The 12,992-nt window shown below is 34.6% G+C and overlaps 1 protein-coding gene across 1 annotated transcript in view; it reads right to left on the reverse strand.

Moving 5' to 3' along the window:
- LOC142234284 (GTP-binding protein Rhes) overlaps positions 1–11,942 on the reverse strand; it is a 59,288-nt gene extending 47,346 nt beyond the window's left edge. Inside the window, exon 1 of the mRNA XM_075305376.1 lies at positions 10,607–11,942. Within this exon, the coding sequence (XP_075161491.1) occupies positions 10,607–11,223 (617 nt within the window). The 5' untranslated portion in view covers positions 11,224–11,942. The remainder of the gene's footprint in view (positions 1–10,606) is intronic.
- Positions 11,943–12,992: the final 1,050 nt, after the last annotated feature.

Here is a 12,992-nt window from a genome sequence, read left to right on the forward strand (position 1 = left end):
ATTAATCCTCACCATCTGTCTCGTATATTTGCCATATTATCTTAGCTTTGGTTAAATGCATCATGGGATAATTCAATTTCAAAATAATTTTCTTTATGATATACAAGCGATTTTAAAATCAATTATGAGATGTAATTAGTTCATCGTTATTAGTATCATGATGCAGGATATCCACAACCAGTAAATGTTCTTTTGATACCTCTTAGGTGACTTCTATTACAAACTGATTAGGTTTAAAACTCTTATATCATACGAGATTAACTAGAAAACATAGAATATTTTTACTAGCACTCTTGGCAATGCTTAGATGCAGTTTCTGAGCTCATAGATTAACACTGTAATTATAATATAATGAAAATATATTTTTATTTTACATGGAATAAATAAAATTATGATGGATGAAAGTGTAAGAGAATACTATGAGGATTTTATAATTGTGAACTTCCCAGCACAAACCAATTGGAAATTGTACCACAAACATTTCTTTTAGAGATCATCCCGCAATCCTCCATCATTTTTTTTTTCCAATTCCGATGAAGTTCTCTTGGACGAGTCTTAAAAAATACGCTACTTGGCCGATTAAAATCGAATTGAAATTTTTGGACCATTAAATGTCCGAAAAAATAGGAATTGAAAATCTATTAAAAAGTACAAACTAATGAAAATTAAATTTTTCACCCAATGGGCATGTGCACTGAAAAAAAAAAATATTTACCTGCCCAGCCAAAAAAAATTGGAAGTTGTTCCACAAACATTTCTTTTAAAGCCCATACCAGAATCCCCCATCGACTTTTTTCAACTTCCGATGCAGTCCTTTTGGACAAGTCTACAAATATTTCTTCTAAGCGCATCGTGGGAACTACCAATGATTTTTTCCACTCCCGATTCAGTTCTTTTGGACAAGTCCACAAACATTTCTTCTAAAGCGCATCTTGGGATCCCCCAATGTTTTTATTCTACTTCCGATGCAGTCGTTGTGGACAAGTATTAGAATGTACGCAATCAGGCTATTTTAAGTGCAAATTTTGGACACTTACATTTTACAAAAAAAAAAAAAAAATTAATAAAAAAATTTAAAATTAATAAAAATAAATTTCATTTCCGCTGGGATTGCAAATTATGAGAATATTTAATTTTTTGTTGATTTTTAATGGACAAAATATATTATACGAAAATATATGCCGAAAATAAAAACAAGTATATACGGCCGTAAGTTCGGCCAGGCCGAAGCTTATGTACCCTCCATCATGGGTTGCGTAGAAACTTCTTCTAAACACTGCCATCCACAATCGAATTACTTAAGTTGCGGTAACGCTTGCCGATGGCAAGGTATCTTAAAACCTCCTAACACCATCTTCTAAATTGTATGGAAGTCCATACGTGGTATAAATTAAATCAAAAAAGATCGATCCAATACGTATAGAATTCAGTTTGACAAAGTAGACATAAAATTTTGACAAAATTTTCTACAGAAATAAAATTTTAACAACATTTTCTATAGAAATAAAATTTTCACAAAATTTTCTATAGAAATAAAAATTTTGACAAAATATTCTATAGAAAGAAAATTTTGACAAAAATTTCTACAGAAATAAAATTTTAACAAAATTTTCTATAGAAATAAACTTTTGACAAAATTTTCTATAGAAATAAAATCTTGGTGATTATTTGTGGCTCGAGTGGCAACCATGATTATGAACCGAATAAAATTTGAACAAAATTTTCTATAGAAATAAAATTTTGACAAAATTTTCTATAGAAATAAAATTTTGAAAATGATGAAAATTTTATTATGAACCGAATAAAATTTTAACAAAATTTTCTCTAGAAATAAAATTTTGACAAAATTTTCTATAGAAATAAAATTTTGGTAGATTATTTTTGGCTCTAGTGGCAACCATGATTATGAACCGATATGGACCAATTTTTGTGTGATTGGACCAATTTTGGTATGGTTGTTAGCGACCATATACTAACACTACGTTCCTAATTTGAACCGGATCGGATGAATTTTGCTCCTCCAAGAGGCTCCGGAGGTCAAATCTGGAGAACGTTTTATATGGGGGCTATATATAATTATGGACCGATATGACCAATTCTGGCACGGTTGTTAAAGATCATATACTAACACCATGTTCCAAATTACAACCGGCTTGGATGAAATTTGCTTCTCTTGGAGACTTCGCAAGCCAAATCTGGTGATCGGTTTATATGGGGGCTATATATAATTATGAAGCGATGTGGACCAATTTTTGCATGGTTGTTAGAGACCATATACCAACATCATGTACCAAATTTCAGCCGGATCGGATGAAATTTGCTTCTCTTTGAGGATCCGCAAGCCAAATCTGGGGATCGGTTTATATGGGGGTTATATATAATTAAGGACCGATGTAGGCCAATTTTTGCATGATTGTTAGAGACCATATACCAACACCATGTACCAAATTTCAGCCGGATTGGATGAAATATGCTTCTCTTAGAGGCTCCACAAGCCAAATCTGGGGATCGGTTTATATGGGGGCTATATATAATTAAAAACCGATATGGACCAATTTTTGCATGGTTGTTAGAGACCATATACCAACATCGTGTACCAAATTTCAGCCGGATCGGATGAAATTTTCTTCTCTTTGAGGCTCCGCAAGCCAAATCTGGGGATCGGTTTATATGGGGGCTATATATAATTATGGACCGATGTGGACCAATTTTTGTATGGTTGTTAGAGACCATATACCAACACCATGTACCAAATTTCAGCCGGATCGGATGAAATTTTCTTCTCTTTTAGGCTCCGCAAGCCAAATCTGGGGATCGGTTTATATGGGGGCTATATATAATTATGGACCGAAGTGGACCAATTTTTGCATGGTTGTTAGAGATCATATACCAACATCGTGTACCAAATTTCAGCCGGATCGGATGAAATTTTCTTCTCTTTGAGGCTCCGCAAGCCAAATCTGGGGATCGGTTTATATGGGGGCTATATATAATTATGGACCGATGTGGACCAATTTTGGCATGGTTGTTAGATACCATATACCAACACCATGTACCGAATTTCAGCCGGATCGGATGAAATATGCTTCTGTTAGAGGCTCCACAAGCCAAATCTGAGGGTCCCTTTATATGGGGGCTATACGTAAGAGTGGACTGATATGGCCCATTTTCAATACCATCCGACCTACAGCGATAACAACTACGTGTGCCAAGTTTCAAGTCGATAGCTTGTTTCGTTCGGAAGTTAGCGTGATTTCAACAGACGGACGGACGGACGGACATGCTTAGATCGACTCAGAATTTCACCACGATCCAGAATATATATACTTTATGGGGTCTTAGAGCAATATTTCGATGTGTTACAAACGGAATGACAAAGTTAATATACCCCCATCCTATGATGGAGGGTATAAAAAATTTTGAAGCAAAGATTATAAACTTTATTTTAATTACAATTTCATTATTTTAGAGAAATTTGTCCTTAATATTTTGTAAATTTCGCATCCTAAAATTAGGTTGCGTAATCATTAATATCACGTAAATATTTTTTTGAGTGCATGCGCGCTCTGTTAGGAATGTTCATTAGGCGCTTCTTCCATTTTTTGGTTCGTTTAATCGACCCAATGAAGCGGCTATTCGGGCTATTGTAACTAAATTTCTAACCAAATTTACATGTTTGGACATTAAACCATCAAAAAGTATTGCAAAAGCTACCAATATATCCAGCTGATCTATTAATACGTCTTCAAAGACGATGCGATGCGAAATAAAATTTTGACAAAATTTTTTATAGAAATAAAATTTTGACAAAATTTTTTATAGAAATAAAATTTTGACAAAATTTTCTATAGAAATAAAATTTTGCCAAATTTTCTATAGAAATAAAATTTTGACAAAATTTTCTATAGAAATAAAATTTTGACAAAATTTTCTATAGAAATAAAATTTTGACAAAATTTTCTATAGAAATAAAATTTTGACAAAATTTTCTATAGAAATACAATTTTGACAAAATTTTCTGTAGAAATAAAATTTTCACAAAATTTTCTATAAAAATAAAATTTTGACAAAATTTTCTATAGAAATGAAATTTTGACAAATTTTTCTATAGAAATAAAATTTTGACAAAATTTTGTATAGAAATAAAATTTTGACAAAATTTTCTATATAAATAAAATTTTGACAAAATTTTCTATAGAACTTAAATTTTGACAAATTTTTCTATAGAAATAAAATTTTGACAAAATTTTCTATAGAAATAAAATTTTGACAAAATTTTCTATAGAAATAAAATTTTGACAAAATTTTTTATAGAAATAAAATTTTAACAAAATTTTCTAAAGAAATAAAATTTTGAAAACATTTTCTATTGAAATAAAATTCTGACAAAGTTTTCTTTAGAAATAAAATTTTTATTGTTGTTTTTGGTTTCAGCTTAAAACCATGCATTGACTAAACTACAAGTGTAGCTTAACCAACAGAGGAAAAGTATGCTTGTTATTTGGGCAAAGCCCTATAGATTGCAAGATTATGGATGTACAGCTGTTTCGGAATTACCACATTCCTCATCAGCATTCTCTACTTGCAGCAGCAAAACTATCAACCAGTTATCAGAATAAATTCGGGCAATTCACTCACACCAAAGTGAACTACACTTGAACCTTCCGAAAAAAGGTTTGCTAGTCGGCCACTGCCTAAACAAATTTGCAAGCATATCTCTTTTCCTTTGCCAATTCAAATCATCGATTTAAATGTAGTTGGCTGGATTTGTTTTTGAGCGTGCTTCCTCTGCCTTCATTCGTTTTGGTTGTTATTGTTGGTTTACTCTTTTTTTGACAAAATTTTCTATAGAAGTAAAATTCTGACAAATTTTTTTGTAGAAGTAAAATTTTGACTTTTGCGCAGTTTCCTAAAATTGCTTCAGATCTAAATTTTCCCATATAATTTTTGAGGATCATTGTGTTCCTACCCGAGACATTAATCGACTTAAATTTTAAGTCTATCCCCATGTTCCGAAATTCGGAATCGCAAATCGCAAGAATTTATTATACCATTCTATGGTGACGGGGGAATAGTTCTCGTGAGTTTGTCATTCCGTTTGTAACACAACGAAATATCGATTTCCGACTATATAAAGTATATATATTCTTGATCAGGGAGAAATTCTAAGACGATATCACCATGTCCGTTTGTCTGTTTGGCTGGCTGTCGGTCTGTTGTAATCACGCTACAGTCTTAAATACTGAAGCAATTGTGCTGAAATTTTGCACAAACTCGTCTTTTGTGTACAGGCAGGTCAAGACTATTCAGTCCATAATCCCCACATAAACTGACCTCCAAAGTTGGGGTCTTGGGCTTATAGAAACCGTAGGTTTTTATCAAATTTGCCTGACATTGGAAATCTAGAGGTATTTTAAGATCATAAAGAGGTGTGTCTGTCCATTTGATGGTGAGTATCGGCCCATTTTTATACCCACCACCATAGAATAGTGACGGGGTATAATAAGTTTGTCATTCCGTTTGTAATATATCGAAATATCGATTTCCTACTATATAAAGTATATATATTCTTGATCAGAGAGAAATTCTAAGAAGATATAAGCACGTCCGTCTGTCCGTCCGTCTGTTGTAATCACGCTACAGCTTTCAATAATGGTGCTATCATCCTGAAATTTGGCACAGATTCGTCTTTTGTCTTCAGGCAAGACAAGTTCGAAGATGGGCTATATCGGTCCAAGTTTTGATATAGTCCCCACATAAACCGACCTCCCGATTTGTCTCGGGCTTATAAAAACTGTAGTTTTTATCCAATTTGCGTGAAATTGGAAATCTAGATGTATTTTAGGAACATCAAAAAGTGTACCGAGAATGGTGAGTATCGGTCCATGTTTTGATATAGCCCCCGTATAGACCGATCTCCCGATTTTAATTCTTGGGCTTCTAGAATCCGCAGTTTTTATCCAATTTGCCTGAAATTTGGAATCTAGAGGTATTCTAGGACCATAAAGACGTGTGTCAAAAATGGTGAGTACCGGTCCATGTTTTGATATATCCCTCATATAGACCGATCTCCCGATTTGACTTCTTGGGTTTCTAGAATCCGTTGTTTTTACCCACTTTGCCTGAAATTGGAAATCTAGAGGTATTCTAGGAAAATAAAGAGATGTGCCGAAAATTGCGATTATCGGACCATGTTTTGATATAGCCCCCTTATAAACCGATCACCCGATTTTACTTCTTGGGCTTCTAGAATCCGTAGTTTTTATCCAATTTGCCCGAAATTGAAAATATAGAGGTATTCTAGGAAATAAAGAGATGTGCCGAAAATGGTGAGTACCAGTCCATGTTTTGATATAGGCCCCATATAGACCGATCTCCAGATTTACTTCTTGGGCTTCTAGAATCCGTAGTTTTTATCCAATACCAAGGACCATAAAGAGGTGTGCCGAATATACACTGAAAAAAAAGCATGCCCGGTTCCAAAGATTTTGTCTTTACTTTAAAAATTTTGGTATTGATTCGGAGCCAAAGACGCGGAGAATTCAACAAAGGATAATTTTAGGACACAATTCTCTTTTAAATTTTGATTTTGTGTACTTGCTTCCAGGAAGCAAATTTTAATTTTTCGCTTTTTCAGCTTTTTTTCGTCGTATGCAATTAAAGTCCTTTAAAAACGAGTTAACGACAACTTTATTTTCCTAATTAAGACTCGACTTTCAGTAGAAATTATGCTATGTTTCAAGTAAAAACGTCTTTAAAATAAAGTGTTGAAAAACATGTCCTATATTTGAACGATTTTTTGCTTTGTAGTCAAGATGCAAAAAGACAACAAATTTAAAGACAATTTCATTAAATTTAAAGAATTTTTCTGAATTATTAAATTCAAATTGACCTTAGCCCAAACATTTTTTCTTTCATGTTATGATACCCATTTTTATGTGAAATCACTTAATTATAAGGACAATACGACTTCAGTGAAAAGTTTATCGACTTTTGGACAATGAAAAAAACTTTATATGAGAGAAATGCGTCTTCTATGCTAAGCAAAATTTACATTCGTATTTTAAAGACATAAAATCTTTGACCTCACGACAATATTTTTTTCAGTGTATTGAGTATCGGTATAGTTTTCGATATAGCCCCCTTATAAACCGATTCTAGAACTACAATTAAACGTGCTGAACGTCCATATTTTACTTCTCGTAGTCATTTAAATAATTGGGATGAAAATTCACAGATTTTAGATTTCAACTCAAGGCGTTTTTCATCATTTTCTTGCACTTACAAGAGATGTTTATGATTCCTCTAAGACTCAAACAAAAACTGGTTCTTATAAATTCAGAATCTGATCTAGTCCTCATAGGTAAAATCTTTACATTTATCAGTGGGAAGCGTACTGGTTGAACTGATCTGCTTGGGAAAATATCTGTCATCAAACCCTCCTGATATTTTCAAAGGAAACTAGTATTTAAGATTCGGTATTTAAGATTCGGCCCAGCCGAACTTACTGCTGTATATACATGTTTGGTTTGGTCCCCATATAGACCGATTTCCCGATTTTACTTCTTGGGCTTATAGAAACCGTAGTTTTCATCAAATTTGCCTGAAATTGAAAATCTAGAGGTATTCTCGGACCATAAAAAGTTGTGCCAAAAACGGTGAGTATCGGTTTTGGTAACGCCTCCATATAGACCGATTTCAATTCTTGAGGGTACAGAAGGCGCACTGATCGTGAATATTGCTTTAAACTCAATGTAAAATTTCCAGATTTTACACCTCGGGTGAAAATCTACAGACTTAAGATTTAAAATCAAGACATTATTTTATAATTTTCTCGCACACTTACAAGTGATGTTAATGATTCATCTAAAACTCAAACAAAAATGGTTCTTATAAATCCAGAATCTGATATAGTCTTCATGGGTAAAATCTTTAAATCATGGGTAAAATCTTTAAATTTATCTACGGGAAGTGTCCTCAAGTCCTCAAGCCCTCCTGAAATTTCATAGGAAACCCTAATATTTGGTTCATGGTGGTGGGTATTTAAGATTCGGCCCGGCCGAACTTACGGCTGTATACACTTGTTTTTTTTTATACCCTGCTCCACACTGTGGAACAGGGTATTATAAGTTAGTGCATATGTTTGCAACACCCAGAAGGAGACGAGATAGACACATGGTGTCTTTGGCAAAAATGCTCAGGATGGGCTCCTGAGTCGATATAGCCATGTCCGTCTGTCCGTCTGTCCGTGAACACATTTTAGTAATCAAAGTCTAGGTCGCAGTTTTAGTCCAATCGACTTCAAATTTGGCACAAGTATGTGTTTTGGCTCAGAATAGATCCCTATTGATTTTGGAAGAAATCGGTTCAGATTTAGATATAGCTCCCATATATATATTTCGCCCGATATGGACTTATATGGCCCCAGAAGCCAGAGTTTTACCCTAATTTGCTTAAAATTTTGCACAAGAAGAACGATTAGTACTATAGTCAAGTGTGCCAAATTTTATTGAAATCGGTTAAGATTTAGATATAGCTCCCATATATATCTTTCGCCCGATATTGACTAATACGGTCCCAGAAACCAGAGTTTTACCCCAATTTGGTTGAAATTTTGCACAGGGAGTAGAATTAGCATTGTAGCTATGCGTGCCAAATTTGGTTGAAATCGGTTCAGATTTAGATATAGCTCCCATATATAGCTTTCGCCCGATTTACACTCATATGACCACAGAGGCCAATTTTTGCTCCGATTTAGTTGCACAGGGAGTAGAATTACCATTGTAGCTATGTTTGCCAAATTTGGTTGCAATCGGTTCAGATTTAGATATAGCTCCAATATATAGCTTTCGGCCGATTTACCTCATATGACCACAGAGGCCAATTTTTGCTCCGATTTAGTTGAAATTTTGCACAGGGAGTAGAATTACCATTGTAGCTATGTGTGCCAAATTTGGTTAGAATTGGTTCAGATTTAGATATAGCTCCAGTATATAGCTTTCGGCCGATTTACACTCATATGACCACAGAGGCCAATTTTTAACTCCGATTTAGTTGAAATTTTACACAGGGAGTAGAATTAGCATTGTAGCTATGTGTGCCAAATTTGGTTGAAATCGGTTCAGATTTAGATATAGCTCCAATATATAGCTTTCGGCCGATTTACCTCATATGACCACAGAGGCCAATTTTTGCTCCGATTTAGTTGAAATTTTGCACAGGGAGTAGAATTACCATTGTAGCTATGTGTGCCAAATTTGGTTAGAATTGGTTCAGATTTAGATATAGCTCCAGTATATAGCTTTCGGCCGATTTACACTCATATGACCACAGAGGCCAATTTTTAACTCCGATTTAGTTGAAATTTTACACAGGGAGTAGAATTAGCATTGTAGCTATGTGTGCCAAATTTGGTTGAAATCGGTTCAGATTTAGATATAGCTCCAATATATAGCTTTCGGCCGATTTACACTCATATGACCACAGAGGCCAATTTTTAACTCCGATTTATTTGAAAGTTTGCACAGGGAGTAGAAGTAGCATTGTTGCTATGCGTGCCAAATTTGGTTGAAATCGGTTCAGATTAAGATATAGCTCCCATATATATGTTTTTCTGATTTCGACAAAAATTGTCAAAATACCAACATTTTCCTTGTAAAATCGCCACTGCTTTGTCGAAAAGTTGCAAAAATGACTCTAATTTTCCTAAACTTCTAATACATATATATCGAGCGATAAATCATAAATAAAATTTTTTGAAGTTTCCTTTAAATTGCTTCAGATTTAAACGTTTCCCATATTTTTTTACTAACATTGTGTTCCACCCTAGTGCATTAGCCGACTTAAATTTTGAGTCTATAGACTTTGTAGAAGTCTATCAAATTCTGTCCAGATCGAGTGATATTTAAATGTATGTATTTGGGACAAACCTTTATATATAGCCCCCAACACATTTGACGGATTTGATATGGTATCGAAAATTTAGATTTACAAAGTGGTGCAGGGTATAATATAGTCGGCCCCGCCCGACTTTAGACTTTCTTACTTGTTTTTTTTTTACAGATACCTCATGTAGTATTCCAACATCGAACTCCGTTTCTATTTAATTGTATCAACCCCAGTTGATGATGAATGTCCATTTCCTTGACAATGTCATGGGCTCTTATCGATATATTTTAATAATAATGCATTAGATACACAGAAAACAATATCTCCAATATATTGTCAACTAAAATTTTAATCAATAATTAATTGAGAAATTAATTGATTAAAAAATCAATTGGATTAATTACATTTTTAAGTGGATCAATTAATTTTTTAATTGGTCGTAATGATTGACACAATCATTTCCGAGATTGAAGCAGTTTCAATTGGAACATTTTGCACCAATTAATTTCGTCACTGAAACCAAAATACATTTTTTACTGCGTACCTGCGGTAACCATGTCTTTTCTGTGCGTGTATTCCCCGCAAAGTTCCTATCGTATATTTTACTGTACTGTGTGGAATTTTTTCAGTGTGGAATTTTGCGGAATTTTAATATAACCCTTATGTAAATTTTTGGAATGCATTTAATCGTCAGATTATTACATGTCAAGCAACTTACCCCAGTATCACTAGGCGATAACAATTTTTTGATCCTGGCAATGTATCGTCGCATAACAAGGACGAGCTGACAACATGGTTAGCAATAAAGTCATCATCCATGACATCTAAATCATCGGCTAAGTGATGATGCTCCTGGCCAGATGAATGCAGGTCGGAGTGGTTCATCAAACGTGTTGTGGTATTGACAACGCCATTACTGCCACTTGGCACATCATCGAGAAATGTAACAACATGTGATCCACTGCCACTACCACTTGCACCACCCGTTCCTCCTGGGACAGCACCTACGGCATTACCAACATGACCTGAGGCTGAGGCAGATGTGTGGTTTCCCATATTTCCGGTTCCCGTAGGTATTTTCCCATTGACAGGCTGATGGTATTGCCTTGTCATGTTTGCATTTGTTGTTGTTATTGTTGTATCATTTTTGGATGTTGGGGGTATTGTTGTAATGGCGCCAGCTGATGATGTTGTCGTAGTCGCCGTCTGTTGCTGCTGTGGTGAGGTGGTGGAGCTGCTTGCCTTATTGGAGTCTCCAAACAATACATCCGCATAGTCATTGTTATTGTTGCGGGCACAAAACCAATTTTTGCAGCGTATCATATTGGCATTCATGATGGGAGAGTGGGTGGGGGCTCTTGTATTGCCGGCTGGCGTAAAATATCCTTTCAATATTTCGATCTGTGATGAAGTGACTGTAAGTTCAGTGACTGCCTACCACAGCATCTACTGAAGCTTTATGCTAGTAACTACTGAATAGCTAAGGGAGGATGAAGTCTTCAGTGCTGGCTTAATATATATAAATGGAAATGTCCATCTTGTGTGCTAATGTTCCATGAAGTTGCACCTCCATTGTTTTTGTTTTGTACACATGACTATGGTTTCGTTTTGACTGCAGTTAAGGCCACCCAAATGGCCCATTTATGTTGTTGTTTTCTTCGAATACTGTATTTTAGCACTTCCCCTCTTCAGGGGTACTGGGTTCGTAGATTTCTGACTCTTGTTAGTTCGATTTTCCCATCAAATTGTCATTAATGCCTTAGGTAGTGTGGAAATAATTGCCAGTTTTCATTTCCTGTAGTCATGGTCCAACTAAAATCCTATTAGCTTTGCCATGGTCTCATTGTAAAGTTTAGCAAGGCTCCAACGATGGACCACACATGAATTGTCATTTGGTCTTATTTTCCTAAGCTCTATCAAAATCCTTATATTAGGATGGTTATAGGTTATATTATTGGATGTTGTTTGGTGGTTGATCAATTTGTGGTATTTCCTTGTTATCAAGAGTTGGAAATATCCCAAGGTGGTATTCCTCGAATTGTCTAAGAGCTGGAATTGAACTAAAAAAAATTAAGAGATTAAATTTATTTTTTTTATAGATGAAACAATTTTATTGTACCGAATTGAGTGAATTATTGTGATAAACCTTTTTTGTGATATCCACCACCGACGATGGACTTAAGTTGCTAACACCCACACCCTCAAAAAAAAAAAATCGCCTCTGTAACATATACCCCACACACATTTTGCTTCAAGCATATATATTTTCAGGACTGGTCCAAACAAAATATTGTTTGTATTTTCAAACATATTATGTTTCACCTCAGAGCATACAGTGCTGGTAACAAATTTTAATCAAATTTTCTTTGTGTGGATCTATTTTTAAGACGCCAATTGGTTACTTCCATTATTTTACATGCAGCATACTCTCTAGGTCTCTCTTTCTAAACTCATATATGTTTATAGGCTATTTGCAAATTAATACATGTTTGCATCTAAGCATATTATATTTACAAACATTTTATGTCCCAAACATAATATGTTATAACATATTAACATATATGCCCCAAACATGTTATGCTAGTTTGTGAAAATATTGTGTTAAAAAATTTGAGTTCCAAACATATAATTTTTACACCCAAACATATGAAAAACAGTCTTTTTCGTCCGGGCAGAGATAAACATAAACCTACACAGACAAAAAACTATGTTTTCCATACTTTCAGGCGTTGATGGAATAGCCCTGCGGAGACTAAAGCGCCTTTAGAAAAATTATACCTCCCCCAACAACTTCAATTGGCACAAGCTAGATCTCAGAAAAATAGTTCTGGGGCCATACTTGGCAAATCGGAAACGCAGAAGAAGACAAAACATACGTCGATTTAGTTATGGCCGTCAGTCTGTGAACACATTTTGGTAATCAAAGGTCTCAATTTTAGTTCAGTCGACCTAAAATTTGGCAAAACTATGTGTTTTGGATCAGATTCGATCACTATTGATTTTGGAAGAAATCGGTTCCGATTTAAATATACTTCCCATATAAATATATCTTTTACCCGATATGCATTTATACTGTCCCTGGAAGACAGAGTTTTTCTTTGGTT

Source organism: Haematobia irritans, chromosome 4 (assembly GCF_050003625.1).
Source record: "Haematobia irritans isolate KBUSLIRL chromosome 4, ASM5000362v1, whole genome shotgun sequence".
NCBI lineage: Eukaryota > Metazoa > Arthropoda > Insecta > Diptera > Muscidae > Haematobia > Haematobia irritans.